This window comes from Scyliorhinus torazame, chromosome 18 (genome assembly GCF_047496885.1).
Source record: "Scyliorhinus torazame isolate Kashiwa2021f chromosome 18, sScyTor2.1, whole genome shotgun sequence".
In the NCBI taxonomy this organism is placed as follows: domain Eukaryota; kingdom Metazoa; phylum Chordata; class Chondrichthyes; order Carcharhiniformes; family Scyliorhinidae; genus Scyliorhinus; species Scyliorhinus torazame.
Window position 1 is genome coordinate 17,497,954 of NC_092724.1, and position 27,131 is coordinate 17,525,084.

The 27,131-nt window shown below is 49.1% G+C and overlaps 1 protein-coding gene across 1 annotated transcript in view; it reads left to right on the forward strand.

The window, feature by feature from the left end:
* Nucleotides 1-1,242: 1,242 nt before the first annotated feature.
* The window catches only part of slc5a5 (solute carrier family 5 member 5), a 65,321-nt gene continuing 39,432 nt past the window's right edge, over nucleotides 1,243-27,131 (forward strand). Inside the window, exons 1-5 of the mRNA XM_072482250.1 lie at nucleotides 1,243-1,974; nucleotides 14,671-14,736; nucleotides 20,192-20,243; nucleotides 23,186-23,253; nucleotides 24,994-25,148. Coding sequence (XP_072338351.1) covers nucleotides 1,612-1,974; nucleotides 14,671-14,736; nucleotides 20,192-20,243; nucleotides 23,186-23,253; nucleotides 24,994-25,148 — 704 coding nt within the window. The 5' untranslated portion in view covers nucleotides 1,243-1,611. The remainder of the gene's footprint in view (nucleotides 1,975-14,670; nucleotides 14,737-20,191; nucleotides 20,244-23,185; nucleotides 23,254-24,993; nucleotides 25,149-27,131) is intronic.

The following is a 27,131-nucleotide window of genomic DNA, read 5'->3' on the forward strand; positions in this document are numbered from 1 at the left end:
CTTCCTGCATATCCCCATTCCCCCCATATACCCCCTCCCCCATATACCCCCATAATCCCCTTCCCCATATCCCCCCTTCCCCCATATCACCCCTTCCCCCATATCCCCTTCCCCCATATCCCCCCTCCCCATATCCCCTCTCCCCATATCCCCCCTTCCCCCACATCCCCCATATCCCACTTCCCCCATATCCCCCTTCCCCCCGTATCCCCTTCCCCATATTCCCCTTCCCCCATATCCCATCTTCCCCCATATCCCCCTTCCCCATATCCCCCCTTCCCCCAAACCCCCCATATCCCCCTTCCCCCATTCCCCCCATATCCCCCTCCCCGTATCCCCTTCCCCATATCCACCTTCCCCCATATCCTCCCTCACCATATCCTCCATATCCCTCCTTCCCCCATATCCCTCTTCCCCATCCCCTTCCCCCATTCCCCCCATATCCCCCTCCCCCATATCCCCTTCCCCATATCCACCTTCCCCCATATCCCCCCTCACCATATCCTCCATATCCCTCCTTCCCCCATATCCCTCTTCCCCCATATACCCCTTCCCCCATATCCCCTTCCCTATATCCCTCTTCCCCCATGTCCCCCCTTCCCACATAACCCCCCATATCTCCTATATCCCCCCATATCCCCCATATCCCTGTCCCCCAATCCCCCTTCCTCCATATCCCCTTCCCCATATACCCCCTCCCCCCTATCCCACCTTCCCCCATATCCCCCTTCCCCCATTCCCCCATATCCTCCTCCCCATATCCCCATATCCCCTCTTCCCCCCATATTCCCTCTTCCACCATAGGGGGGCTAGGGGGATATGGGGGAAGAGGGGATATGGGGGATATGGGACCCAGGCTGGGTGGATTGGCCACGCTGAATTGCCCCTTAATTGGAAAAAAATTGGATGCTCTGAATTTATTTGAAAAAAGAGTACGCGTTGTGTGCGTCGCATTGACGGCGTTTTCGGGGAGGTGAAGCATCGCAACTCGGCGTCAAACCGTCATGCTGCAATTTTGGCATCGGGAGCTATTCTCCGCCCGATCGCAGGCCCCGATTTCGTCGTCGGCTACCGGAGACTCCCGTCCCTCACCTTTTTGCTCCTTTTAAAGGGTTAAATACCTCCTAGGAGTGTCCTACTTTGACAGAAACAAATGACTGCCTGAGGTGCCAAGTTTAATAAACACACCTCCCTCATCCTAATCACCTACCTTTCATTCACTGGGTGCCTCTGCAACACTTCCAGGCTAAAAGGAAACACAAAACTGAAGTAGATTATTTAGCGACAAATGCTTCGTGGCAGCTCGGACCCAGTACAGTTTGTTTTAAGTTCCAGAAGCACTTTTGTGGGAAGCTTGCAAAGGGCTCTCGAGTTCTCAAAAGTTTCTGGTGCTTTCTCGACACTGGGACAGATGCCTGTTCCGAAGATTCATTATTTTGCCGATTTCCAAAGTGCAAAAAAAAAGACCAGTTCTGGGCTGAATTGATCGAAATCTCCTTTAATCCTTTGGATGGTTTGCTTAAGTTCCTGACGTAATTCCGAACGTGTTCTGACATTTGTTTCCCATGCAATCTGCATTCTTAACGTGAGGTCTTCAGCGAAGTGCAGATCATGGACACAACCGCGACAGGATCAACAAGGATAACATTTTCACCCTGGGATTATGCCCTCTTTGCAGTGATGCTCCTGATTTCCACTGGGATTGGGATATTCTTTGCTGCTCGCCATGGGGACAGGCAGAAGAAGGCAGGCGACTTTTTCACGGGGGGCCGACAGATGCCGGCTGTGCCTGTGGGTCTATCCCTCTCGGCCAGCTTCATGTCCGCAGTTCAGGTGCTGGGAGTTCCAGTTGAAGCTTACAGCTACGGGGCGAAGTTCATACAGATGTGTTTGGGGCAAACGCTGAATGCTGTCCTCACTGCCTACCTTTTCCTGCCGATTTTCTATCGCTTGAGGGTGACCAGCACCTATGAGGTAAGCATGCTTGAGACCTGCCGATTGCATCCCTCGATTTGAATCCAACATAAAAGTCACTTTTAAAAACCACTGGCATAAATGAAAGCCGGAACTTGCAGTCACACAGAGATTATCATGGACTCATTGGGCTGGATTCTCCAACTCTGGGGCTATGTCCCCAGGCCAGGAAAACTGGCGCAAAACGGCCACTGATTCCCCGTTTTTGCTGGGGGCTAGCAGGACGGCAGTGTTGAGCACCTGGTTTTGGCTGCCAATACGCCCCGGAGAATTTCCGGGTTCGCGCCGCGCATGCGCACGGCAGCGACCTGCAGCAGCCACGCCGTGCTTCATGGCGGAGGCTGCTCGCGGGCCCAGCCCGTGAAATAGGCCCCCCCACCCTTCGGCTGGCTTGCGCCCCGGACCGCCCCACCACAGTGCCCCCAGCCCCGAGTAATGTCCCCCCTTACCCGCCGATCGACCCTGCCCCGACTGTGGCGGCGCTAAACTGAGTCCGCAGCCGCCACGCCGAGTTCCCGACGGATGAGACCACACGTGTCCTGTGCCGTCGGGAACTCGGCCTGTCGGGAACGGAGCATCGAGGGGGGGGGGGGGGCGGGCCTCAGGCGACGTCCTGAGGGCGTCGATACGCCGCTTTGGAGGGTGCGGAGCGTCGCGAAAGCGGCGACACCCCCGATTCGGTGGGGAATTATGATTCTCCGAACGTGCTTTCGGTGTCGGTGACCGGACAATCCAGCACACAATGTCTCAAATAGATTCACAGTCAATGGTGGACTTTCAAAATCTCTGGTCACCATAACACAGCAGCCAATTTGCGACGAGAATGTTCCGACAGACAGCAGTGAAATAAATAGGCTGCATTCTCCGCCGCCCATCACCGGCAGCGGTGATCCGGATAGGGCAGAGAATCCAACGCCGGGGTGGGAGGAGGAAAACCCTAACTTGAGCGTAAATCAGTTGCAATTCATCTCTGGTGGGAGAACATTGGGCGGGATTCTCCCATCGGGGGGCTATGTGTTGACGCCGGGAGTGTTTTAGTCCGGCGTCAACAGGCCTTCCAGCGCCCGATTCTCCGGGCCACAGGGGGCCAGCATGGCGCTGGAGCGGCCCTCGCCACTCCAGCTGCTGATCCTGGCGTCACCTGGGCGCCGCGGGGTCCGCGCATGTGCGGTGGCACCGGCGGCAATGCGCGCATGCGCGCCGGCTTTCTCCTCCGCGCCGGCCCCGATGCCAAATGGCGTAGGGCTACAGGAACCAGCGCGGAAGAAAGGATGCCCCAGCCCGAGAGGCCGGCCCGCCGATTGGTGGGCCCCGATTGCCGGCCAGGCCACAACGGAGGCCCCCACCCCGGGGTCGGACCGCCCTCCCCCCCCAACAGGCCGCCCCCGGACCCTTCCACGCCGAGGTCCCGCCGGCTGAGAGCAGGTGTGAACGGCGGCGGCGGGTCTCGGGTACTTTGCTACGGCTGCTCGGCCCATCCGGGCCGGAGAATCCAGCGGGGCGGCCACGCAGAACGGCCCCCGACCGGCGCCGAGCCGACCGTGCCGCCGCCAATGGTCCCGATGCTCCACTCTGCGGAGACTCGCGTCCCGACATCGGAGCGGCGTGGCGCGATTTGCTGGGTTAAGTGCTCGTCTCTGGGGTGGGGTTTGACCCCCCAACTTGCTCAACAAAGCTGCAAATGTTTCTGGCAACCTAAATAAGATCCAACTTATAAATAAAATCCAAATTCCCCAACTATAGCATTTCCCAAAAAAGTGAGCCGCTTACAATATATAATTTTAAAAAAAATTCTCATCTCTTTCGTGCATGTTTCGACAAGATAAAGGGCATAACCGCGGGGAGTCGATGGAGGCTGCAGCTGCTGACTGGCGAGACAGTGGGATCCCCATATTAGACTCAAAATGGTAGTCAAGGATCAGGCGTGGATAGTTCTGTACATGAGCTGTACTGAAGATCTTTCACGGAGAGGAGAAGAGCTTGCAGTCCTCCACTCTCGGAGTATGTCAGTCTCGTCTCAGCCCGGCTACACACGCGCAAAAGCAGAGGTTACATACTTTTTAAGACTCTCATTACCCCGCCCGCCATTCTGTATCCCTGTCTTTCTCAAACAAGCAACCTGTGTTCAGACCCTCAGAAATCTGACTGGCGACGTTATTGTTCCAAATGTCCGAGGAATCTCCTGCGACCTTTAGAATTGATAACGGGTCCCACACATTAAACATGTCTGTTAACCTGAGACACCTTCAAAACAGAGGGAGAATTAATGGCTGCTAAGCACCTCCCCCCTCCCCCCCCCATCATCCCCTAGCTAGCTGAGACCAGCCGCCTAGGGCAGCATAGTGGTTAGCACTATGGCTTCACAGCGCGGCCAGGCTCCCAGGTCCGAATCCCGGCTTGGGTCACTGTCTGTGCGGAGTCCGCACGATCTGCCTGTGTCTGCGTGGGTTTCCTCCGGGCGCTCCGGTTTCCTCCCACACAAGTCCCGAAAGACGTGCTATTAGGTAATTTAGGCATTCTGAATTCTCCCTCCGTGTACCCGAACAGGCGCCGGAACATGTCGACTAGGGGATTTTCACAGTAACTTCATTGAAGTGTTAATGTAAGCCTATTTGTGACAATAAAGATTATTATTATTAGGTTCATGAAAACAGAGAGCACTGGTTTCCCTTATCAGCTATCTCGCTCGCGGCCCCAGGTCTTCTCACTGTGGGCGTTAAAACCTAAAATGTGTCACTTTACTTTTAGAACATTTTCTGCACTGTAAATTCTATGATTCTGGAACAAATGATAATGTGGTAAAAGCTTGTAACTTACAGCATATTACATAGTATCATAGAATCATAGAATTTACAGCGCAGAAGGAGGCCACTGGGCCCATCGAGTCTGCACCGGCCCTTGGAAAGACCACCCTACCTGAGCCCACACTTCCACCTTATCCCCGCAACCCAGTAATCCCACCTCTCTTGGGATTCTTTGTGAGATTACTGGTCTAAATGTTACAGTCAGCAGTAACTCGCTATTCACTGCAGTGACAGGTGCTCATGGGCTTTTAACCATTGTGCATCTGATCCAATGTTGTGTCCTCTACAGGGGTCTATAAGCAGGACAAGCCAACAGCGAGGGTCTCCAACCAAATTGAAGATCCTCCCTTGGGCAGGGTCCAAAACAGAAAGCTTAAACCCTGCTTTCCTATGCACAGGAAATGAAATAAAGGTTGTGAAAGAAAGCAAGATTGAATTGAGAGATAAAAGAAGCGAACCCATCTACCGACTCAGAAATCACCAGGCGCGAGGGAAAATGCATTTGGTTTTGGTAGTTACTGGGTGACACTTCCCCTTGGGCCAACCAAGTGCTGAGAGAGACCAATTGCTCATGGCTGCAAAGTCGGGAAACAGCAAGTCGGGGAAACAAAGTGGCCCCTGCAGCCAGTGGTTACTTTGCACCAACTTATAATAATCTTTATTTTCACGACTCACCTTCCATTAACACTGCAATGAAGTTACTGTGAAAAGCCGCTAGTCGCCACATTCCGGCGCCTGTTCGGGTTACACGGAGGGAGAATTCAGGATGTCCAATTCGCCCAACACACACGTCTTTCGGGACTTCCCACCCTGAGAATTGTTCAACGGTGGGGGGGGGGGCAGGTCCAGGAACAGACTGAGTCAGCAGCAGGGTGGAGATGAGAAGCGAAATCAGAAATCCCAGACCAGGAGCGAGGCCCTGGGGAACTATGTCACCTGTCCGCGGGCGGCCTGCGGCTCTCGGGCCTCTCTGCCTGAGGTCCTAGGCTCCTGGCACCGACCGGGAGCCCCCAGGCTGGCTCGCCATCCACCGACCCTTTCCCCCCTCCCACTAGGGGCCTCACTGCTACTGGTACAGAAAGATTGCAATGCAAGTTATATTTAAAATAATACAGAGTGAGTATACAATGTAAGTGTATAGCAATGGTCACTGTTTAAAATGTGACATTCTAAACCAGTCTCTGTGTACATTGAGATAATACATAGCGTTGAATGATAATGATCTAGAGAATTGTACTATTATAACTAATCACATACTGTCACAAAGTCTGTTCTAATACAAGGTTAGAAGTAATTACTTCTTCTGAACTCTTATGAGGTACATTAGTATAATGAATATCTGTGGTTCTGCTTTGCTTCCTGGCACCCACAGTCTCCTGTTGATTATTCCTTCTGCTGATAACAAATGTGAGCAGTCCACTCGCCTTGAAGGACTGAGAGTCCCGTGGTGATTGTTTGCAGTGGCCTCAGGCCTTAAATCAATGATTACCAAAACCATATTTTGGTTTTGAGGAGGCCTAATTTAGCCAAACCATTTGAAGAACGTGGTTCGCGCAGACCTTCTGGTTCTGTTATGCCAAGAGAGGTCTCAAGTCCGTTGTCTATGAGCAGAGGTCAATGAAGTTTCTATCAGAGAGCCATGATTTACGTCTGGGAGTGAGCATGGCAGATTAGCGGCAAATCTCCTTAGGTTCTATCTGGTTTTCATGTATTGTCCAATAGGGGCAGCACGGTAGCATAGTGGTTAGCACAATTGCTTCACAGCTACAGGGTCCCAGGTTCGATTCCCGGCTTGGGTCACTGTCTGTGCGGAGTCTGCACATTCTCCCCGTGTGTGCGTGGGTTTCCTCTGGTTAGGTGGATTGGCCATGCTAAATTGCCCTTAGTGTACAAAGTTGCCCTTAGTGTTGGGTGGGGTTACTGGGTTATGGGGTAGGGTGGAGGTGTGGGCTTGGGTAGGGTGCTTTTTCCAAGAGCCGGTGCAGACTCGATGGGCCGAATGGCCTCCTTCTGCACTGTAAATTCAATGAAGATGAAGACTTACCGAATCGACAGACCCTCAGTCTGTTCTGACTAGTTCAAGGGGTGGGGGGGCTTAAACTTTAAACTTTGAATCCTTCAGTCCCCCCCCCCCCACTTCCAACTCCTGCTCTCAACATGGGGCTTGGACCCATATTAATTTCATTCATTGCTTCCCCTGTCGATTAAATGTCTTTTCAACTTGCGAGTCATGTACAAGGTTCCAGTTTTCACAGGGTGAGATCTTCCTCCTTCGCCCCTTATCTCATTATTATTCTTTCCTCTCGCCCTTGAGTGGGATGACCTGGGTGGTGGCCAGAGCAGCAAACTTTGTTTGCTTAAATAAAAACATTGACAAGGACACAAGCATTACCAAGAGAAAGTTTATCAATTTACTCGCCTCCTCTAGACTTTCCCCTTCTATATAGATATTTCAAAGCCAGATTGAAATATTCTAGTGAATTGTACCCAATATTCCGAATCCCATTTGCTGTTTTAATTTCCTGTCTCTATCATCGACCCTCAGTTACTGAATCCAATCCCAATCATGAGCCCTGGAGAATTCTTGCAGTCCAATGAAACATCTTCATCACATCTTTGAAACAGAAATCAAACATTTCTATTTGATCCCAGGCAGTAACATTTTGATTGCTTGCTCTTTGTCTTGAAGGACATTTTCTTTGTAAAGGTAACTTGCAAAATTACATTGCACTTTCACATCTGAGAATTTCCCCAAATTCAAACAACAGTGTTGTTGGCTTTCAGATATTCATTAATGTTGAGTTCATTAATGTTAAGTGTGAAAATAGATAAGTCCCCTGGGCCGGATGGGATTTATCCTAGGATTTTCTGGGAAGCTAGGGAGGAGATTGCAGAGCCTTTGGCTTTGATCTTTATGTCGTCATTGTCTACAGGAATAGTGCCAGAAGACTAGAGGGTGGCAAATGTCCCCTTGTTCAAGAAGGGGAGTCGAGACAACCCCGGTAACTATAGACCAATGAGCCTTACTTCTGTTGTGGGCAAAGTCTTGGAAAGGGTTATAAGAGATAGGATTTTTAATCATCTAGAAAGAAATAATTTGATTAGGGGTAGTCAACACGGTTTTGTGAAGGGTAGGTCGTGCCTCACAAACCTTATTGAGTTCTTTGAGAAGGTGACCAAACAGGTGGACGAGGATAAAGCAGTTGATGTGGTGTATATGGATTTCAGTAAAGCGTTTGATAAGGTTCCCCACGGTAGACTATTGCAGAAAATATGGAGGCATGGGATTGAGGGTGGTTTAGCGGTTTGGATCAGAAATTGGTTAGCTGTAAGAAGACAGAGGGTGGTGGTTGATGGGATATGTTCAGCCTGGAGTTCAGTTACTAGTGGTGTACCACAAGGATCTGTTTTGGGGCCACTGCTGTTTGTTATTTTTATAAATGACCTGGAGGAGGGTGTAGAAGGATGGGTGAGTAAATATGCGGATGACACTAATGTCGGTGGAGTTCTGGACAGTGCGAAAGGATGTTGTAGGTTACAGAGGGACATAGATAAGCTGCAGAGCTGGGCTGAGAAGTGGCAAATGGAGTTTAATGCAGAAAAGTGTGAGGTGATTCATTTTGGAAGAAGTAACAGGAATACAGAGTACTGAGCTAATGGTAAGAGTCTTGGTGTGGATGAGCAGAGAGATCTCTGTACATAGATCCCTGAAAGTTGCCACCCAGGTTGATAGGGTTGTTAAAAAGGCGTACGGTGTGTTAGCTTTTATTGGTAGAGGGATTGGGTTTCGGAGCCATGAGGTCATGTTGCAATTGTACAAAACTCTGGTGCGGCCGCATTTGGAGTATGCGTGCAGTTCTGGTCGCCGCATTATAGGAAGGATGTGGAAGCATTGGAAAGGGTGCAGAGGAGATTTACCAGAATGTTGCCTGGTATGGAGGGAAGATCTTATGAGGAAAGGCTGAGGGACATGAGGCTGTTTTCGTTAGAGAGAAGAAGGTTAAGAGGTGACTTAATAGAGGCATACAAGATGATCAGAGGATTAGATAGGGTGGACAGTGAGAGCCTTTTTCCTCAGATGGTGATAGCTAGCATGAGGGGGCATAGCTTTAAATTGAGGGGAGATAGATATCGGACAGATGCCAGAGGTAGGTTCTTTACTCAGAGAGTAGTAGGCGTGTGGAATGCCCTGCCTGCAACAGTAGTGGACTTGCCAACATTAAGGGCATTTAAATGGTCATTGGATAAACATATGGATGATAATGGAATAGTGTAGATGGGCTTTAGGTTGGTTTCACAGGTCGGTGCAACATCGAGGGCTGAAGGGCCTGTACTGCGCTGTAATGTTCTATTGTTATCTCTTCTTCAAAAGACGTTTTGTCCTTATGTCCCTGAGAATTGGGCCGATTATTGCTGCAATATTGAAAGTCGACAAATAAATTCTCAAATTCTTTGAACTACCTGCAAAATAAACCACAAAGACCCATTCTGCTTGGGGCAAAATGGGTTAATTAATCTGAACACATCTGACAATTCAAACTTAAAATTTTGTAATTCCCAATTCCTGTAAAAATAGAAATACATCTTCAACTGTTAAAAGGCAAGGGCCATAATTGGCTATCATAGAATTTATTGTGCAGAAGGAGGCCATTCGCCCAATCGAGTCTACACCGACCCTTGGAAAGAGCACCCTACTTAAGCTCAAGCCTCCACCCTATCCCCGTAACCCCACGTAACCTTTTGGACACTAAGGGTAATTTATCATGGCCAATCCACCTAACCTGCACATCGTTGGAGTGTGGGAAGAAACCGGAGCACCCGGAGGGAACCCACGTAGATACAAAGCGAAAGTGCAGACTCCACAGTTACCCGAGGCTGGAATTGAACCCGGGACCCTGGAGTTGTGAGGCAGCAGTGCTAACCACTGTGCCACCGTGCCGCCCACGTTTGATGTCCCAAATTCTAATCAACCCAATTGAATTGAAATGATCTCATTCTCACATATGTGAATTTTATATCTCACGAGGCATTGCGAGATGGGTAAATCCTGGGAGCGGGATCTCTCGGCTTCTAATGGCCACACCGCGCTGCAGCGAGCTACTTTTCGGGCAGAGGGTTGGCATAAAATCATGCCCAGTTAACCATGAGCCTTCTCTCGTGGCTACAGACTCTTAAAGAGACAGAGTCCTCAGAGTCCTGCAAGCTCAGACTCTCTTGGTTAAAATAATAAACAAGATCCTCCATTCTCCTTCACTATAAAACTTGAATTATTTATTTAATTCATTTTTTTTTGTTCCATTTAAGCCAATTTCCAACAACTAATTTCATAGGCTTCAACTACTATTCTTTGTTAAATGCAATTCTCAGAAGCATTCGCACCCAAACGCATTATGACCTACGGTTCTCTAATGGGGGTGATTTGATAGCACAATAGAATTCTCGCATTTGTTCCATACTCCTCTCGAGTTTGCTTAAAATATCCACTTTTAACTGGTGTCACTGAGTTCTCCTCAATCCACAATTAAACCGTACATGAAGTACAAAGAACAAAGAACAATACAGCACAGGAACAGGCCCTTCGGCCCTCCAAGCCTGTACCGGTCATGATACTACCAGTAATGTAAACATTGTGGTCAGGTTTCTCCATCCCTCTGCAGCGGATTTCTGGGACGGGATTCTCCAACCCACCTGCCGGGTCGGAGAATCGTCGGGGGGGGGGGGGGGCGGCGTGAATCCCGCCCCCTGCTGGCTACCGAATTCTCCGGCGCCGGGGTTTTGGCGGGGGCGGGAATCGCGCTGCGCCGGTCAACGGCCGCTAGCAGCGCCCCCCCCGCGATTCTCCAGCCCGTGATGGGCCGAGTGGCCGCCCGTTTTCGGCCAGTCCCGCCGGCGTAAATTACACCAGGTATTTGCCGGCTTGACCTGGCTAAGCGGGCAGCCTCGGGGGGGGGGGCGGGTGGGCGCGGGGGGACCTGGCCCCGGGACGTGCCCCCACGGTGGCCTGGCTTGCGATCGGTGCCCACCGATCTGCGGGCGGGCCTGTGCTGTGGGGTCACTCTATTCCTTCCAGGCCTCAGGGGCTCCACTGGTTTGGTTTTATAATCTTTATTAGTGCAAAAAGTAGGCTTGCCCCCAGTGTCTCCGTTGGTTATCCAGTTTTCCTTTAACACAGACCGAGGTGGTGGTTGTTAGAAGGGGTTGAAAAGAGCCATCCCAGCAGTCTGCGGAATTGGTTTGTGAGGGATGTTTTAATAGCTCAATTTGGGGCGGCACGGTGGCACAGTGGTTAGCACTGCACCCTCATGCCACCGAGGACCCGGGTTCCATCCCGGCCCAGGGTCACTGTCCGTGTGGAGTTTGCACATTCTCCCCGTGACTGCGTGGGTTACCCCCCCCACAAATCCAAAGATGTGCAGGGTAGGTGGATTGGCCACGCTAAATTGCCCCTTAATTGGAAAAAGAAAATAATTTGATACTCTAAATTTTGAAAAACATAGTTCAATTCATGCCGGAACTGGGAATGTGGAATCTCTGTCGTACTTCTGACATTTTTAGAGCCAGTTTCTTTGCATTTCCAGTGAGTGCAATACCAGCTCCATGTGTAGGGTGAATGGAGAAAACCCCTATTCCATCTCCCTTTGGAAGATCATTTTGGGGGGAGCAGCTAGTTAATAAGCCCATGAGTCTGGCGGTGTAGGGGCACAACATTTTAAACAAATTTTCAATGCATTCGGGTGTTACTGTCCTTCCCTCCCTTGGGATATCATTTGTCCCATCCAACTACAACATAGAACCACTCCGAATTTAGGTTTGGTTTTTTTGCCCTGTTGTGATCCGCACCAATTGACTTGGTCCATGACTGGCCCAGTTTCCTTCCAGCTGAACGTTACCACAGCAGCTTGCCGTTTTAGATATTTCTTTTGAACATTTTGGATAACTCTTAGACTTGTCGACTCAGTAAATTCCCCCGTTCCTCTGACCTTCTCATGACTGGCGGTCTGTCCGCGCCAACCTCGAACCGGGGCACCGGAGTTGTTCTGTCCGACCAATTTGCCTGATCCTACCAGCCTCCTACTGGTTGGCACTCCCTGTGCTCCCTCTTGCGCTGACTCAGTTTGAGCGTCACTACCTTCGGTATTTTCCCATCTATACCATACCGGGTACTGTCGCATCTAACCTTACACTCTAAGGTGCATATCTAATCTTATAATCTGAAAGTGCATATCTAATTTTATACTCTTATATCTAATCTTATACTCTAAAAGTACATAAACATACTGATCCTTATAAATAAATTTACATGTGGGTTGTCAGGTTTGTCAATGACCGATTACGCCGCCCTCAGGTTGAATGGTCAGAGTTGTGGCATTGGACAATTTGTCAAAACCTTAAAGGGTCATTATTGTCCAATACTCCCTGCCACCCCACCGTCCAGTGACTTTAAAAAAGATAGAAGGTCCTTACCTGCAGTGTCCCACTCCTGACACCAGCTGTTGGACTCGAAAGCGTAGTCAAGGATCAGGCGTGGATAGTTCCGTACATGAGCTGTACTGAAGATCTTTCACGGAGAGGAGAAGAGCTTGCAGTCCTCCACTCTCGGAGTATGTCAGTCTCGTCTCAGCCCGGCTACACAAGCGCAAAAGCAGAGGTTACATACTTTTTAAGACTCTCATTACCGCCACCGCCGTTCTGTATCCCTGTCTTTCTCAAACAAGCAATCTGTGTTCTGACCATCAGAGGTCTGACAGATGACGTTATTATTCCAAATGTCTGAGCACGGTAGCACAGTGGTTAGCACTACAGCTTCACAGTGCCAGGGTCCCAGGTTCGATAGAAGGCTTGGGTCACTGTCTGTGCGGAGCCTGCAAGTTCTCCCTGTGTCTGCGTGGGTTTCCTCCGGGTGCTCCGGTTTCCTCCCACAAATCCTGAAAGACGGTCTATTTTGTAATTTTGACATTCTGAATTCTCCCTGTGTACCCGAACAGGCGCCAGAATGTGGTGACTAGGGGATTTTCACAGTAACTTCGTGGCAGTGTTAATGTAAGCCCACTTGTGACAGTAAAGTTGCGGAGTCTGCACATCCTCCCCGTGTCTGCGTGGGTTTCCTCCGGGTGCTCCGGTTTCCTCCCACGGTCCAAAGATGTGCAGGTTAGGTGGATTGGCCATGATAAATTGCCCTTAGTGTCCAAAATTGCCCTTAGTGTTGGGTGGGGTTACTGGGTTATGGGGATAGTGTGGAGGTGTTGACCTTGGGTAGGATGCTCTTTCCAAGAGCCGGTGCAGACTCGATGGGCCAAATGGCCTCCTTCTGCACTGTAAATTCTATGATAAATTCTATGATAATCTATGATTATTAATTAAAAAGGACTCTCCTGTGACCTATAGAAATGATAACGGGTCGACACATCTGTTAAGCTGAGACTCCTTTGAAACTGCTGAGGGGGAATTTATGGCAACTAAATGGCAACCGGCTGAGGCCAGGTTCATGAAAATGCAGAACATCAGTTTCCCTTATCAGTTATCCCGTTCCGAGGCCCCAGGCCTTCTCACTGTGGGGAGTTGAAACTTAAACTTTAAACTTCAAATCCTTCACCCAGGTCACCTCTTGTTCCATTCACGGCAAACTAGCGGCAGACCCTTCCCTAAGAATCCGTGCCTCGGGGGAAGAGTGGCAGCCCAGTCTCTCACCACCCCCCCAACCCGTCCCCCGGCCAATCGGAGCCACAGATAATTTGACTGAATGGTAGTGCCACGGAGCAAGAGTGCCCACTGCCGGTTTAACACCCACCTGAGGCTAGGATCCTTATTGGGTAGCACGGTGGTTAGCATTTATTTCCCAATTCGTGTTGTCCTGCCACTTTCTTCAACCACTGTAGTCTACAATGCCATTAGTGACGGAGTTCCATGATTTTGGCCCAGTGGCAGTGAAGGAACGACAATAATTCTGGTTAGCACAGTTGTTTCACAGCGCCAGGGTCCCAGGTTCGATTCCCAGCTTGGGTCACTGTCTGTGCGGAGTCTGCACGTTCTCCCCGTGTCTGCGTGGGTTTCCTCTGGGTGCTCCGGTTTCCTCCCACAAGTCCCGAAAGACATGCTGTTAGGTAATTTGGACATTCTGAATTCTCCCTCCGTGTACCCGAACAGGCGCCGGAGTGTGGCGACTAGGGGCTTTTCACAGTGACTTCATTGCAATGTAAGCCTACTTGTGATAATAAATATTACTATATTGGTTCCCAGGTGAGTGATGGCAGGAGGGGGTTTGTGCAGTGAGGGGTGGTTGCGGGGTTTGGGTGGGGAGTTTGGCAGCAAAGGCTGGGTCTCAGCAGGTTCCCGTCCTCTTTCTAATGTCCGGCCCCTTCATCAGGCACTATTGCTGGTTTAATACCATTGATGGCGGGATGAGGCCCTTAAATGGACATTAATTACCTAACTTCTTGTGTCGGTTGACAGCGGGGCAGGAAGGCCTTCCTTGAGCCTTTCTGCCCCAGGCGTAATCAGAATGGGGGCATGGGGTTGGCAGTGTCTCTACCTGCCACTTTCCCAGCTGATTAGATGCCCCCTCACCACCAAACGCGTCATGGGGGAGGGCACAAGACCCCTCCCATAGTATTAAAAAAGTTAATGTGGTAACAGGACGGTGGCGCAGTGGGTTAGCACTGCTGCCTCACGGCGCCGAGGTCCCAGGTTCGATCCCGACTGTGGATCGAACCTGGAGTTTGCACATTCTCCCCATGTTTGCGTGGGTTTCGCCCCCACGACCCAAATATGTGTAGGCTAGGTGGATTGGCCACGCTAAATTGCCCCGGAGTTGGAAAAAAAATGAATTGGGTGCTCTAAATTTATTTTTAAAAAGCTAATGTGTGTATCTGGAAATAATGGTTTACTTTTACAGTACCTGGAACTGCGTTTCAGCAAAGGCGTCCGTCTGTGTGGGACGATACAATTCACAGCAGCCACGGTAAGAATTTCAACACGTTTTCTGTTTAAAACCGCAACTGGATCTCTGCTGGGGAATTGGGGCTGAGGCTAAGAAATTCGGGGTTCACTCCCACCAACCAGCATTGTTCCTCAAAACGGCTGGAAGCATTGGTGGCGAAACCTTTGTGAGACTCTGTGTTGGGGTGGGGGGGGTGAGGGGGAGTTGGAATTTTTAAAAATATTTTTTTATTCTCCTCCTTTTTCACATTTTCTCCCAAATTTACATCCAAATTTTAACCCATCAAAACAATGGGTTTGGGTCAGGGGCGCAGGTGAAAATGTATATGAAGTGAAATCTCCGCAAACCTGCCCAGGCGCCATTTTAACCTGCTGGATCTAGTTAAGCTGCTTCACCCACTGTAATCTAACAACCCCCATCCCCCTCCCAACCCTTCTGATCTCCCTACAGTCTGATGTAACCACACAAGTGCTTTTCCCGGTGCCCATGGGCTTTTCACAGTAACTTCATTGACGCCTGTGGTGATATGCATCACTGTAAATACACAGGGGGTTAATGTACATACACTACACCTAGCTAAACACTAGAGGGAGCACCAGAGACATCATGACACACAGACATTCAACCAATAGGTCAGTAAGATAGGACACGACCAATGGGCAGTCAAGGGACACACAGAGGTGACACTACCAACAGGGGGCTACCCATATATAAGGACACAGCACGCATGATCTCTCTCTTTCCAGTGGAGACATTTAGTGAATACAGACAGGATTGATTGAAACACATCACACCCACCACGTGGATTGTAGCAGACTGGTTAGTCAGTCTGAGTAGCTATCGCAGGATTAACAGTAGCGTCGCATCCGAGTAGGAGAATCGTTAATAGCTTAATAAATGTGTTAAAGCTATCTCCAAGTCTGAACCTTCCTTTGTCAGAGTGCACATCGAGGAAGCAGCTTATGCTACGTCTATGATAAGAGCATAACAAAACAAAGCCTACTTGTGACAATAAGCGATTATTATTATGGGTTGGCCCTAACTCAATCTTTAATGGAGTCAGTGCTGGGTGTACTGTGCTGTACATTTCTTTGTTCTTTGTTGTTCTTTGTTGACTATTGGGCTCAATCCTGATATGACCCTTCGGGATCACGGGATGAGGAATTTCAGGCTTAGCCATTTCCCCTCTCCTTCAGGGTAGGTTCGTTCGAATGGTACTTGCGCCACACCCTTCCTCGCAGTATGATTGGTTTTCCAGTCTTACAATGAACTGATTAAGTAAATGCATTTGGCATTAGCCGACTAGAGTTGACAGTGCTTGACCATTTCATTGGTGGATCATTTCTTTTGGAGTTAGGTGAGGTACACTTTCACAGGTTTGACTGCAAATTTTAACGCCTGCTCGACCTGATCTGGGCATGATTGGTTCAGATTTTGAGTTCTGTACACAGAAATGACAAAGCGCAATTTTAACTCAAGGTGTAACCGGATCAGAATGTGTCAATCACAATGAGGCTCATATAGAATAACAAAGCAATCATTCTATTCAAATGAAAACAGAGAGTTCTTGGTATGTGATCATCATTGGCTCGGGCAACATTTATTTCCCATCCCTAATTGTCCCTTGAGAAGGTGGTGGTGAGATGCCTTTTTGAACTGCGACAAGTGAATGTGATGTAGGCACACCCACAGTGCTGTTAGGGAGGGTGTTCCAGGATTTTGACCCAGTGACAGGGAAGGAACGGCCTATATATTTCCATGTCAGGATGATGTGTGGCTTGGAGGGGAACTTGCAGGTGATGGTGTTTCAATGTATCTACCGTCCTTCTGGGGGGTGGGGGGGGGGGGGGGGTGTTGATGGGGGCAGAGGTTGCAGCTTTAGAAGGTGGTGCCAATGGAGCCTTTGCGAGTTGCTGCAGTGCATCTTATGGATGGTAAATTACTGCTGCCACTGTGCACAGGAAGAGCGAGTGTGTGTTTATGGTGGTGGATGGGTTATTGTTCAAGCTGGCTGCTTTGTCTTGAACTGTTCAAGTTTCCAGAGTGTTGTCAGAGACGCACTCATTCAGGCAACACTCCATCTCACTTATGACTGTACCTGGTGGACAAGAGACATGCTTTGGGAAATCAGGAGGTAAATTACTCGCTGCAGAATTCCCACATCTCCAACTGTCCTTGTAGCCAGAGTATTTATATGGCTGGTCCACTTAATTTTCTGGTCAATGGCGCTGTACAGGATCTTGATAGTGGGGGATTTAGCAGTGGAAATGCAGTTAAACATCAAGGCAAGATGGTCATTGGGGGCAATCACGCAAACCTGTTTGAGGTGTATAAAATTATGAGGGCTATAGAGAGGGTGGACAGGAAGGTACTTTTCCCCTTAGCGGAGGGGTCAATACCAGGGGGCATAGATTTAAGGTAATGGGCAGGAGGTTTAGACGAGATGTGAAGAAATGCTTTTGCCCCCAGAGGATGGTGGGAATCTGGAGCTCTCGGCCTGAAAGGGTGGTAGAGGCGGGAACCCTCACAACATTGAAAAAGTATTTAGATCAGCATTTGAAATGCCTTTGCATACAAGGCTACAGAGCAAGTGCTGGAAAATGGGATTAGAATAGGTACGTGCTTGATGGTCAGCATGGACGCTGTGGGCCGAAGGGCCTCTTTCTGTGTTGTGAAACTCTGTGACTCTAATCACTGGCAAGGCCACCCCGCAATTGCTGGCAGGTCCCCCCCCGCCAAGTGAGTGACATTCTGCTATGGGTTCACCAAATCGGTCCCACGCTTGACTATCATGGCAACATATTGGCCCTGTACTCTCTCTATTTCCTTTTTGAATGAATTCCATTGCTCTGATGTAGATTTTCCTACAAGTAGCTGCTCCCAGTTAACTTTGTACAGATTGTGTCTTATTTATTAAAATTGACCCTCTCCCAATTAAGAACATTCATTTCCCGTCTATCTTTGTCCCTTTCCATAACCACCATGAATTCTACTGAGTTATGGTCACTGTTTCCAAAATGCTCCCCCACTGAAACTTAATCCACTTGTACGGCTTCATTCCCTAAAACTAGATCCAGCACCTACGCCTCCCTTGTAGGATCTTTTATATATTGGCATAAAAAGCTCTCCTGGATGCATTTTATGAATTGCGCCCCATCTAGGCATTTCACACTTTGACAATCCCAATTAAAATTGGGGAAGTTGAAATCCCTACCCAATTTTCCTTACAATTTTTAGAGATTTGCCTACATGTCTGCCTTTCTATCGCCCCCTGAGTGTTTGGGGGCTGCCAGTCCTGGTAATCAGGCTGGTGACCTGTCGAACCCACGCTGCTGCAGAAGCTTCGTCTTCCTGATGAGCAGCGGTGACCTCCGCTTTTGGGGTCACAGTGAGTTCGCTCCCACTACTCGCCTGATCCTAACGGACGTGCCACCGCTTTGCCTTCCCTTCGAAGGGGGGTCTTGCCAGCGATTGTGGGGGGGGTGGGCCTTGCCAATGATTCAGAGGGGGAGCCTTGGCAGTGAATGGGGGGAGATCTTCGCCAGTAATTGGGAGGGGGGAGCTTGCCAGCGATTCTGGTGGGCTGCAGTGGTGTTCTTCAGAAATCGGGACGCCCTTTAAAAACGATGCCTCTGCCTCTGTGGATCCAGCCTTGTCGCCTTCTTCAGGACCCGTGGCGCAAATCACCACTGGCTCCAGAACAATCTCTAAATGTGGGTGCAATTCAACCTGACAGGAATCGCACATTGTTTCCCGCCATAGACCGCACTTAGAATTTCTGGGCGAAATGTCCGCCCATTGTCTGGCGGTGCAAATGTCACTTTCTACTTACCAGCATGGTCTAAATGCTGTCCTGTCCCTGGGGCAAACAGGCCACAGAATGGGCAGCGAAGTTACCAGAACCACAGAGCTTTGCACAAGTGTCACAAACTGGTTACAATCCGCTTCCTGCCCAAAGTCTTCCCGTTGTGAAGTTCCATTCTCAGTTGTGATGATGCCCTGGGAGCATGGGAACAGAAGGCAAACTCTTCCCCACAGCGGGATAGGGAAGCGCAAGTTTGACGAATATTGAAGCAGTGGATGAATAGAGGCTGAGAAGGGGGACTTTGCCCCTGATCCCGTTAGGTGAGATGAGAGAGCTGAGTTTTGCAATGACCAAAGCTACGAGCTTCATGGCCTCTTTCTCATCACTGATTTATTTATTCATAGGACGTGGCTGTCACTGGCAAGGTCATCACTTGTTGCCCATCCCATTTGCCCTTGAATACAATAAAGTGGCTTTCTCGGCAATTTCAGAAAGTAGTTAAGAGTAAACCATATTGCTGTGGGTCTGGAGTACCTTCTAGGTTGGGTAGATTTTATTTTCATTCATTCATAGGAAGTGTGCGTTGCTGGCTGACATTTATTGCCTGTCCCTAAATGCCCATCAACTGAAAAGCTTGCTATGCCATTTCAGAGGGTCACATGTAGACCAGTCTAGGTGAGGACGCAGATTTCCTTTGCTAAAGGACATTAGTGAACCAGATGGCTCTTAACAACAATTCTGGTCATCTGGTGAATTCAAATTTAATTATCTTCTGTGCTGGGATTCGAACCCGGCTCCCCAGAGAATTACCCTGGGTCTCAGGATTACTAGTCCAGCAACAATGGCACTGCGCCATCACCTCCCCTTAGATGGCAGATTTCTTTCCCTAAAATAAGTTATTTATGCCAATAGGTTTTAAAAAAATAATCAGATAGCTTCACGGTCACTATCACTGAAAGGAGCAACGAGGGTTTTAATCCAGGTTTATTTAATCAAATTTAAATTCCACCAGCTGCTATGGTGAGGTTTGAATTTATGGACCAGGTGCTGGATCCTCGGTGCCTTAACGGCAGCCGGATTCTCCGGTCCACCTGCAGTAAATGGGATATTTGGTCAAGCGTGAGATTCCCCAACCTCGCTAGCAGCGGCAGAGGGGCGGACACACAACGGAGAATCCCGGCCCTCAACTCTGGGTCACTTGTCCAGCAATGGAATCATAGAATCACTGCAGTGCAGAAGGAGGCCATTGGGCCTATCGAGTCTACACCGACCCTCTGAAAGAGCGCCCCACCCTATCCCCATAACCCCATCAGTCCCTTCAGAGACGAAGGGTCAATTTTATCATGGCCAGTCCACCTAACTTGCACGTCTTTGGACTGTGGGAGGAAACCGGCGTGCCCGGGCGGAACGCATGCGGATACGTGGAGAAAGTGCAAACTCCGCACGGGCAGTCACCCAAAGCCGGAATCGATCCGGGTCCCCGGTGCTGTGAGGCAGCAGTGCTAACCACTGTGCCACCGTGCCGCCATTTCTACCAAATGCCATTTTCTCTCCTTGTTCGTAAAACAAACTCCTGCTTAACAGGACTGCACATATGTTAATCTGTTGAAAGACCAATCTTTGCCCTGTCACTCCATTGATTGATTCTTGATGTTCTGGTTAACACTGCAGGTCCTGTACACTGGGATCGTCATTTATGCGCCTTCACTAATACTAAACCAAGGCAAGTAGCCAATCTTTTGTTTCCCTTTTTGTAGAATTGCAATTGCGTGTGAGCTGGACTGGGCAGTTCAAACCCTTTTCTAATCAGCTAGTGTTAGTGTGGAGTATCTGCCCTAAACTCCCTCCACCTCTTTAGACCTCCCTATCCTCCTCTAAGACCCACCACAGAGCCTATCTTTTTTACCAAAATTTCTGATCACCTCTCCAATATCTCCTATGTCTCAGCACCATCTTTTATCCAATACACATTAAAGGTGCTTGATAAACTGTGCCACAAATCCAATCCCTTTGACATTCAATGTCATTACCATCGCTGAATCTCCCACAACCAACATCCTGGGGGTTAGAATTGATCAGAAGCTGAACTAGACTAGTCACATTAATACTGTGGCTACCAGGGCAGGTCAAAGGCTAGGAATCGTACGGCAAGTAACTCACCTCCGGACCGCCCCGCACCCCCCAAAGCCCGTCCACCATCTACAAGGCACAAGTCAGGAGTGTAATAGAACACTGTCCACTTGCCTGGATGAGTGCAGTTCCAACAGCACTCAAGAACATAAGAACATAAGAACTAGGAGCAGGAGTAGGCCATCTGGCCCCTCGAGCCTGCTCCGCTATTCAATGAGATCATGGCTGATCTTTTGTGGACTCAGCTCCACTTTCCGGCCCGGACACCATAATCCTTAATCCCTTTATTCTTCAAAAAACCATCGATCTTTATCTTAAAAACATTTAATGAAGGAGCCTCTACTGCTTCACTGGGCAAGGAATTCCATAGATTCACAACCCTTTGGGTGAAGAAGTTCCTCCTAAACTCAGTCCTAAATCTACTTCCCCTTATTTTGAGGCTATGCCCCCTAGTTCTGCTTTCACCCGCCAGTGGAAACAACCTGCCCACATCTATCCTATCTATTCCCTCCATAATCTTATATGTTTCTAAAAGATCCTCCCTCATCCTTCTAAATTCCAACGAGTACAGTCCCAGTCCACTCAACCTCTCCTCGTAATCCAACCCCTTCAGCTCTGGGATTAACGAAGCTCGACACCATCCAGGACAAAGCAGCCCTCCTTCCACAAACATTAAAACCCTCCACCACCGAAGAACAGTGGCAACCATGTGTACCATCTACAAGATGCACTGCAGTAACTCACCAAGGTTCCTTAGACAGCACCTTCCAAACCCACGACCACAACCATTGAGAACGACAAGAGCAGCAGATACCTGGGAACCCCACCACCAGGAGGTTCCCCTCCAAGTCACTCACCACCATGACTTGGAAATATATCGCCGCTCCTTCACTGTCGCTGGGGCAACATCCTGGAACTCCCTCGCTAACAGCACAGTGGGTGTACCGACACCTCAGGGATGCAGCAGTTCAAGAAGGCAACTGACCACCACCTTCTGAAGGGCAACTAGGGATGGGCAATAAATGCTGGGCCTAACCAGCGACGGCCACATCCTGTAAATGAATGAAAGAAAAAATTCGGCAGAACCTTGATGATGTGACTTGGAGATTGGATAACGTGATGATCCCACAAAACAAAAATATTGCCCAAAATATTGGACAAAAATATCTGACGGGGACAATAATTTTCAGAATTATTGCTGGAAAGTTGAGCCTGGATTCTCCATCATTAGTTGCCAGTAAGAAAGTGCTGGTGAATCTGCTTCCTGAGCTGTCTCAGTTCACGTAGTGTAGATGACACCCCCAGTGCAGAGCTAGGAAGCTAGCCAGGATTTTGACCCAGTGACATGAAGGAACAGCTGATATATGTAACACTTTTGAAGAAAGTAACCATTATCTAATCCTCCATTTTTAAGGCTAGTGAATGTGAGTATCAAGTCATCGGCTAAATGTATACGGTTGGCAGTCATTATCTCGTCCATTATGTGATAAGATTCCACCATCAGTTTTCATCTTTCAAATTTCCCGACGAAGAAAGTAAAAACCAACAAATTTCAGTCGAAATGGCAAAAACAAACACGATTCGTGAAATTAACAAGCGGCAACCACTCTCTCGCTCTTCAATGCCGATATTTGACTTCCAAATTTAAGATTCGGATTGTATACACTGAGGATTTTAGCATCCTAAACTAACCAAAACCTCTCTAGGAATGCTCTTTGGCTTTGATGCCTGAAAAATAAATGCTGACTTTATATATGAATAAGTACAAACTTTTAAGCCATTGAGTTAATTGGTAGGCTTTTACTTGAGATTGACTTTGACAAGGGTCATTTCCATCTTTAAGGGAACAAAGCTGGAACGACAGCTCCAACAACACTTAAGAAGCTCAATGCCATCCAGGAAAAAGCAGTCCATTTGATTGGCACTCATCCGCAAACATTCACTCCTTCCACCACTGACGAACGGTGGCAGAAGTTTGCACCATCTACAAGATGCACGGCAGGAACTCAGCAAGTGTTTTCAGAGAGCAGCTTCCAAACCCACGACCACTACCGTGTCGAAGGACAAGGCAGCAGACACTTAGGAACACCTCCAAGCCGTTGGTTGGCGGCAGGATTTTCTGGTCCCGCTGCTGACGATGGGATTTCCCATTGAATCCACCCCCTCCCGCTGGCAACACTGGGCGGGCAAATCCCCCTAACCATCCTGACTTGGAAATATATCGCCTTTCCTTCACTGTCGCTGGGTCCGAATCCTGGAATTCCCCCCCTAACAGCACTGCGGGTATACCTACACCACGTGGGCTGCAGTGGTTCAAGAAGGCTGCTCACATCCACCTTCTCAAGGGCAATTAGGATGGGCAACAAATGTTGTCTCAGCCAGTGACACCCACATCCCATAAATGCTTTAAACAAAAATCTGGGATGGAAGGCCATTATCTGCAAGGTTCTCGACAAGGATGTTTTATTTAATGGACTTTGTGGAACTGTTAAAATGTGGTATCATCTTATCCTGATGTGGTTTGTTGTCTTTCAGTTACCGGCCTGAACATCTGGGCATCTCTGTTGTCCACTGGAATCATCTGTACATTCTACACCACCGTGGTGAGCACAGAACATTTATTCAGAAATCAACAGCGCCCTGTTAAAAATCCTGATATTCTACAATGCTCACACTTTTAGATTCTGGCATAACCTGGTACCTTCATGGTTGACTCTGTACAATACAGGCTCCCTCCAGATAGTGTGTAAAGGAAGCAGCATCGTCTATTCCTCAACCAATCGCACAATGGATTCAAAATTAGTACCCGTTACTGTGATATGATATTGGAAGTACCTCTCTGCCCTTTCCATGGAACCTTGCAATTTTCCCCCCTCCAAGCGGGCGGCACAGTGGTTAGCACTGCTGCTTTGCAGCTCCAGGGTCCCAGGTTCAATTCCAGCCTCGGGTGACTGTCTGTGGAGTTTGCACTTTCTCCCCGTGTCTGCCTGGGTTTGCTCCGGGTGCTCCGGTTTCCTCCCACGGTCCAAACATGTGCAGGTTAGGTGGATTGGCCACGCTAAATTGGCCCTTAGTGTCGAAAAGGTTAGGTCGGGTTACTGGGTTACGGGGATAGGGTGGAAGTCTGGGCTTAAGTAGGGTGCTCTTTGCAAGGGCTGGTGCAGACTCGATGGACTGAATGGCCTCCTACTGCACTGAAAATTCTCCTATTCTATGATAAGCATTTCTCCAATTTCTTTGTGAAAAACTACGATTGCACCTGCTTCTGCCGCCCTTTCAGGCAGCACATTCCAGATCATAAATAAAACCTATTGTATGCTGATGAAATTCAACGTGGGCAAGTGCGAGGTCTTGCACTTTGGAAAAAAGAATAGAGGCGTGGACTATTTTCTAAACGGTGAAAAAATTCATAATGCTGAAGTGCAAAGGGACTTGGGAGTCCTAGTCCAGGATTCTCTAAAGGTAAACTTGCAGGTTGGGTCCGTAATTAAGAAAGCAAATGCAATGTTGTCATTCATCTCAAGAGGCTTGGAATATAAAAGCAGGGATGTACTTCTGAAGCTTTATAAAGCATTAGTTAGGCCCCATTTAGAATACTGTGAGCAATTTTGGGCCCCACACCTCAGGAAGGACATACTGGCACTGGAGCGGGTCCAGCGGAGATTCACACGGATGATCCCAGGAATGGTAGGCCTAACATACGATGAACGTCTGAGGATCCTGGGATTATATTCATTGGAGTTTAGGAGGTTGAGGGGAGATCTAATAGAAACTTACAAGATAATGAATGGCTTAGATAGGGTGGATGTAGGGAAGTTGTTTCCATTAACAGGGGAGACTAGGACCCGGGGGCACAGCCTTAGAATAAAAGGCAGTCACTTTAGAACAGAGATGAGGAGAAATTTCTTCAGCCAGAGAGTGGTGGGTCTGTGGAATTCATTGCCACAGAGGGCGGTGGAGGCCGGGACGTTGAGTGTCTTTAAGACAGAAGTTGATAAATTCTTGATTTCTCGAGGAATTAAGGGCTATGGAGAGAGAGCGGGTAAATAGAGTTGAAATCAGCCATGATTGAATGGTGGAGTGGACTCGATGGGCCGAATGGCCTTACTTCCACTCCTATGTCTTATGGTCTTATGCAATAAATTCTGCATCTTTCCCCTCTGGCTTTCCTTCCAATAGTTTAAACTTTTTGTCCTCAAGTTACCAACCCTTCTGCCGATGGAAACGGTTTTCAATAGTTTTTACTGATGCTGAACTCTCACAGCTGTCGAGGTTTTGGAGAGGTGTTACTTTGTCCCTCGCCATGTTTCCCTGTTTAATGGTTTTCACTCCTGTGCCTCCAGGGAGGGATGAAAGCTGTCGTCTGGACTGATGTCTTTCAGGTCATCATAATGATGTCTGGATTCATTGCTATCATGATCCGGGGAACCTATTTAGTTGGAGGAACTGACAGAGTTTGGGAGACTGCATACAATGGGTCCAGGATCAATTTTGGAGAGTAAGAAAATGTCTTTGCTATCGATGTTCCTCAATGGGCACCTTTCACCCCAGTCAATCCCAAATCTCCATCCTTACTGAGCCAATGTATCCACACTCCTTGACCGGCGCAGAACTCAAAAGTTAGGGGAAAAGTTGCTGCAAACAACCCCCGTCTGGCGCTGGGTGCTTTTCTTTGAAGAATTGATTTGATTAATTTGCTCTTTTCAAGATTTGAAGGCAACCAACCTCCCCAGGAAACCTGCAGTCCCTCAAGCAAGTGATAGATTCCCACACAATAGGCTCATGACAAATGGTCAAGGTCTGCCGTTTCAGGGGTCAAATAATTGACCCAGAACAAATTGACTAGAAATTTGTGTCACCGAATGGTTACAGGACAGAAAGAAGGCCATTCAGCCCATCGTGAGCTGCCATCTTCTGCAAGAACAACTTAGTTAGTTCCGCCTCCTCTACCTTTTCCCCATAGCCTTGTAACGGGAAAGTGGAGTTATTCAGGTTGAAAGAAGCTGGAAAGCACTATTGCACAACAATCAAATGATAAAAATAAATAACTCAGCAACAACATTTACAAATGATACCAAACTGGGTGCTATAGGTAACACGGAGGACGAATACAACATAATGTTAGAAGACAGGAAGAAACTTGAAGACAAGAGCAGTTAAGTGGTAAATGAAGTTGAACATAGACTGATGAAAGTTGATGAACTTTGGTGGAAAAATACAAACACCAACTGCACCTTAGAAAACAGAAAGCTGAATGGATTGAAAAGGAAGATCTTGTGGTGCAGTGGGTAGCATCCTTTGCTCTGAGTCAACAAAGCATTTGGATTCATTCATCGAAGTGTAGCATTTGAAAGTCATGTTAAACTTGTATAGGTCCCTGGTCAGACCACACATGGCATTTTGTGCACAGTTCTGGCCTTTGTACTGTGTAAAATGCTTAGAAAGACCAGGGAAATTGCATGGACAATACTGGAAAGGCCAGCATTTGTTACCCATCCATAATTACTCATGAGTCAAGTGGCTTGCCACACCATTTCAGAGGGTAGTTAAGAGTCAACCACATGGCTGTGGATCTGAAGTCCAGATCAAGTAAGGACAGCAGATTTCCTTCCCTGAACAGCATTAGTGAACCAGGTGGGTTTTTATCACAATGGTAAATAGTTTCATAGCCATCATTAGGGTGCCACGGTAGCACAGTGGTTAGCACTGTTGTTTCACAGCGCCTGGGTCCCAGGTTCGATTCCCTGCTGGGTCACTGTCTGTGCGGAGTCTGCACGTTCTCCCCGTGTCTGCGTGGGTTTCCTCCGGGTGTTCCGGTTTCCTCCCACAAGTCCCGAAAGACATGGGCCGGGATTCTCCGCTATCTGGCGGGGCGGGCCGTACCAGCGCCGAGGAGTGGCGTGAACCACTCCGGCACCGGGCCGTCCGGAAGGTGTGGAATCCTCCGCACCTTCAGGGGCTAGGCCGGCGCCGGCGGGGTTGGCGCCGCGCCAACTAACGCCAAAGGGCTTACGCCGGCCGGCACATGCGCAGGAGCGCCAGCTGTCATGATCCCAGCGCATGCGCAGGGGGTTTATTCTCCGCACTGGCCATGGCGGACCGTTACAGCGGCCGGCGTGGGGGGAAAGAGTGCCCCCACGGCACAGGCCCGCCCGTGGATTGGTGGGCCCCGATCAGGGGCCAGGCCACCGTGGGGGCCCCCCTAGGGGCCGGATCCCCCCGCACCCTCCCCGAGGACCCCGCAGGCTGCCCGCAGAGCCAGTTCCCGCCAGTAAGGGCCTTGTTTGATTTACGCCGGCAGGACTGGCCGAAAACGGGCGGTCACTCAGCTCATCGCGGGGCGGAGGATCGCCGGGGGGGGGGGGGGCCACTTCCAACGGCACCCGACCGGCGATACGTGATTCCCGCCCCTGCCGAAAAACCGGCGCCGGAGAATCCGGCAGCCGACGTCGGGGGGGGGGGGATTCACGCTGCCCCCCCG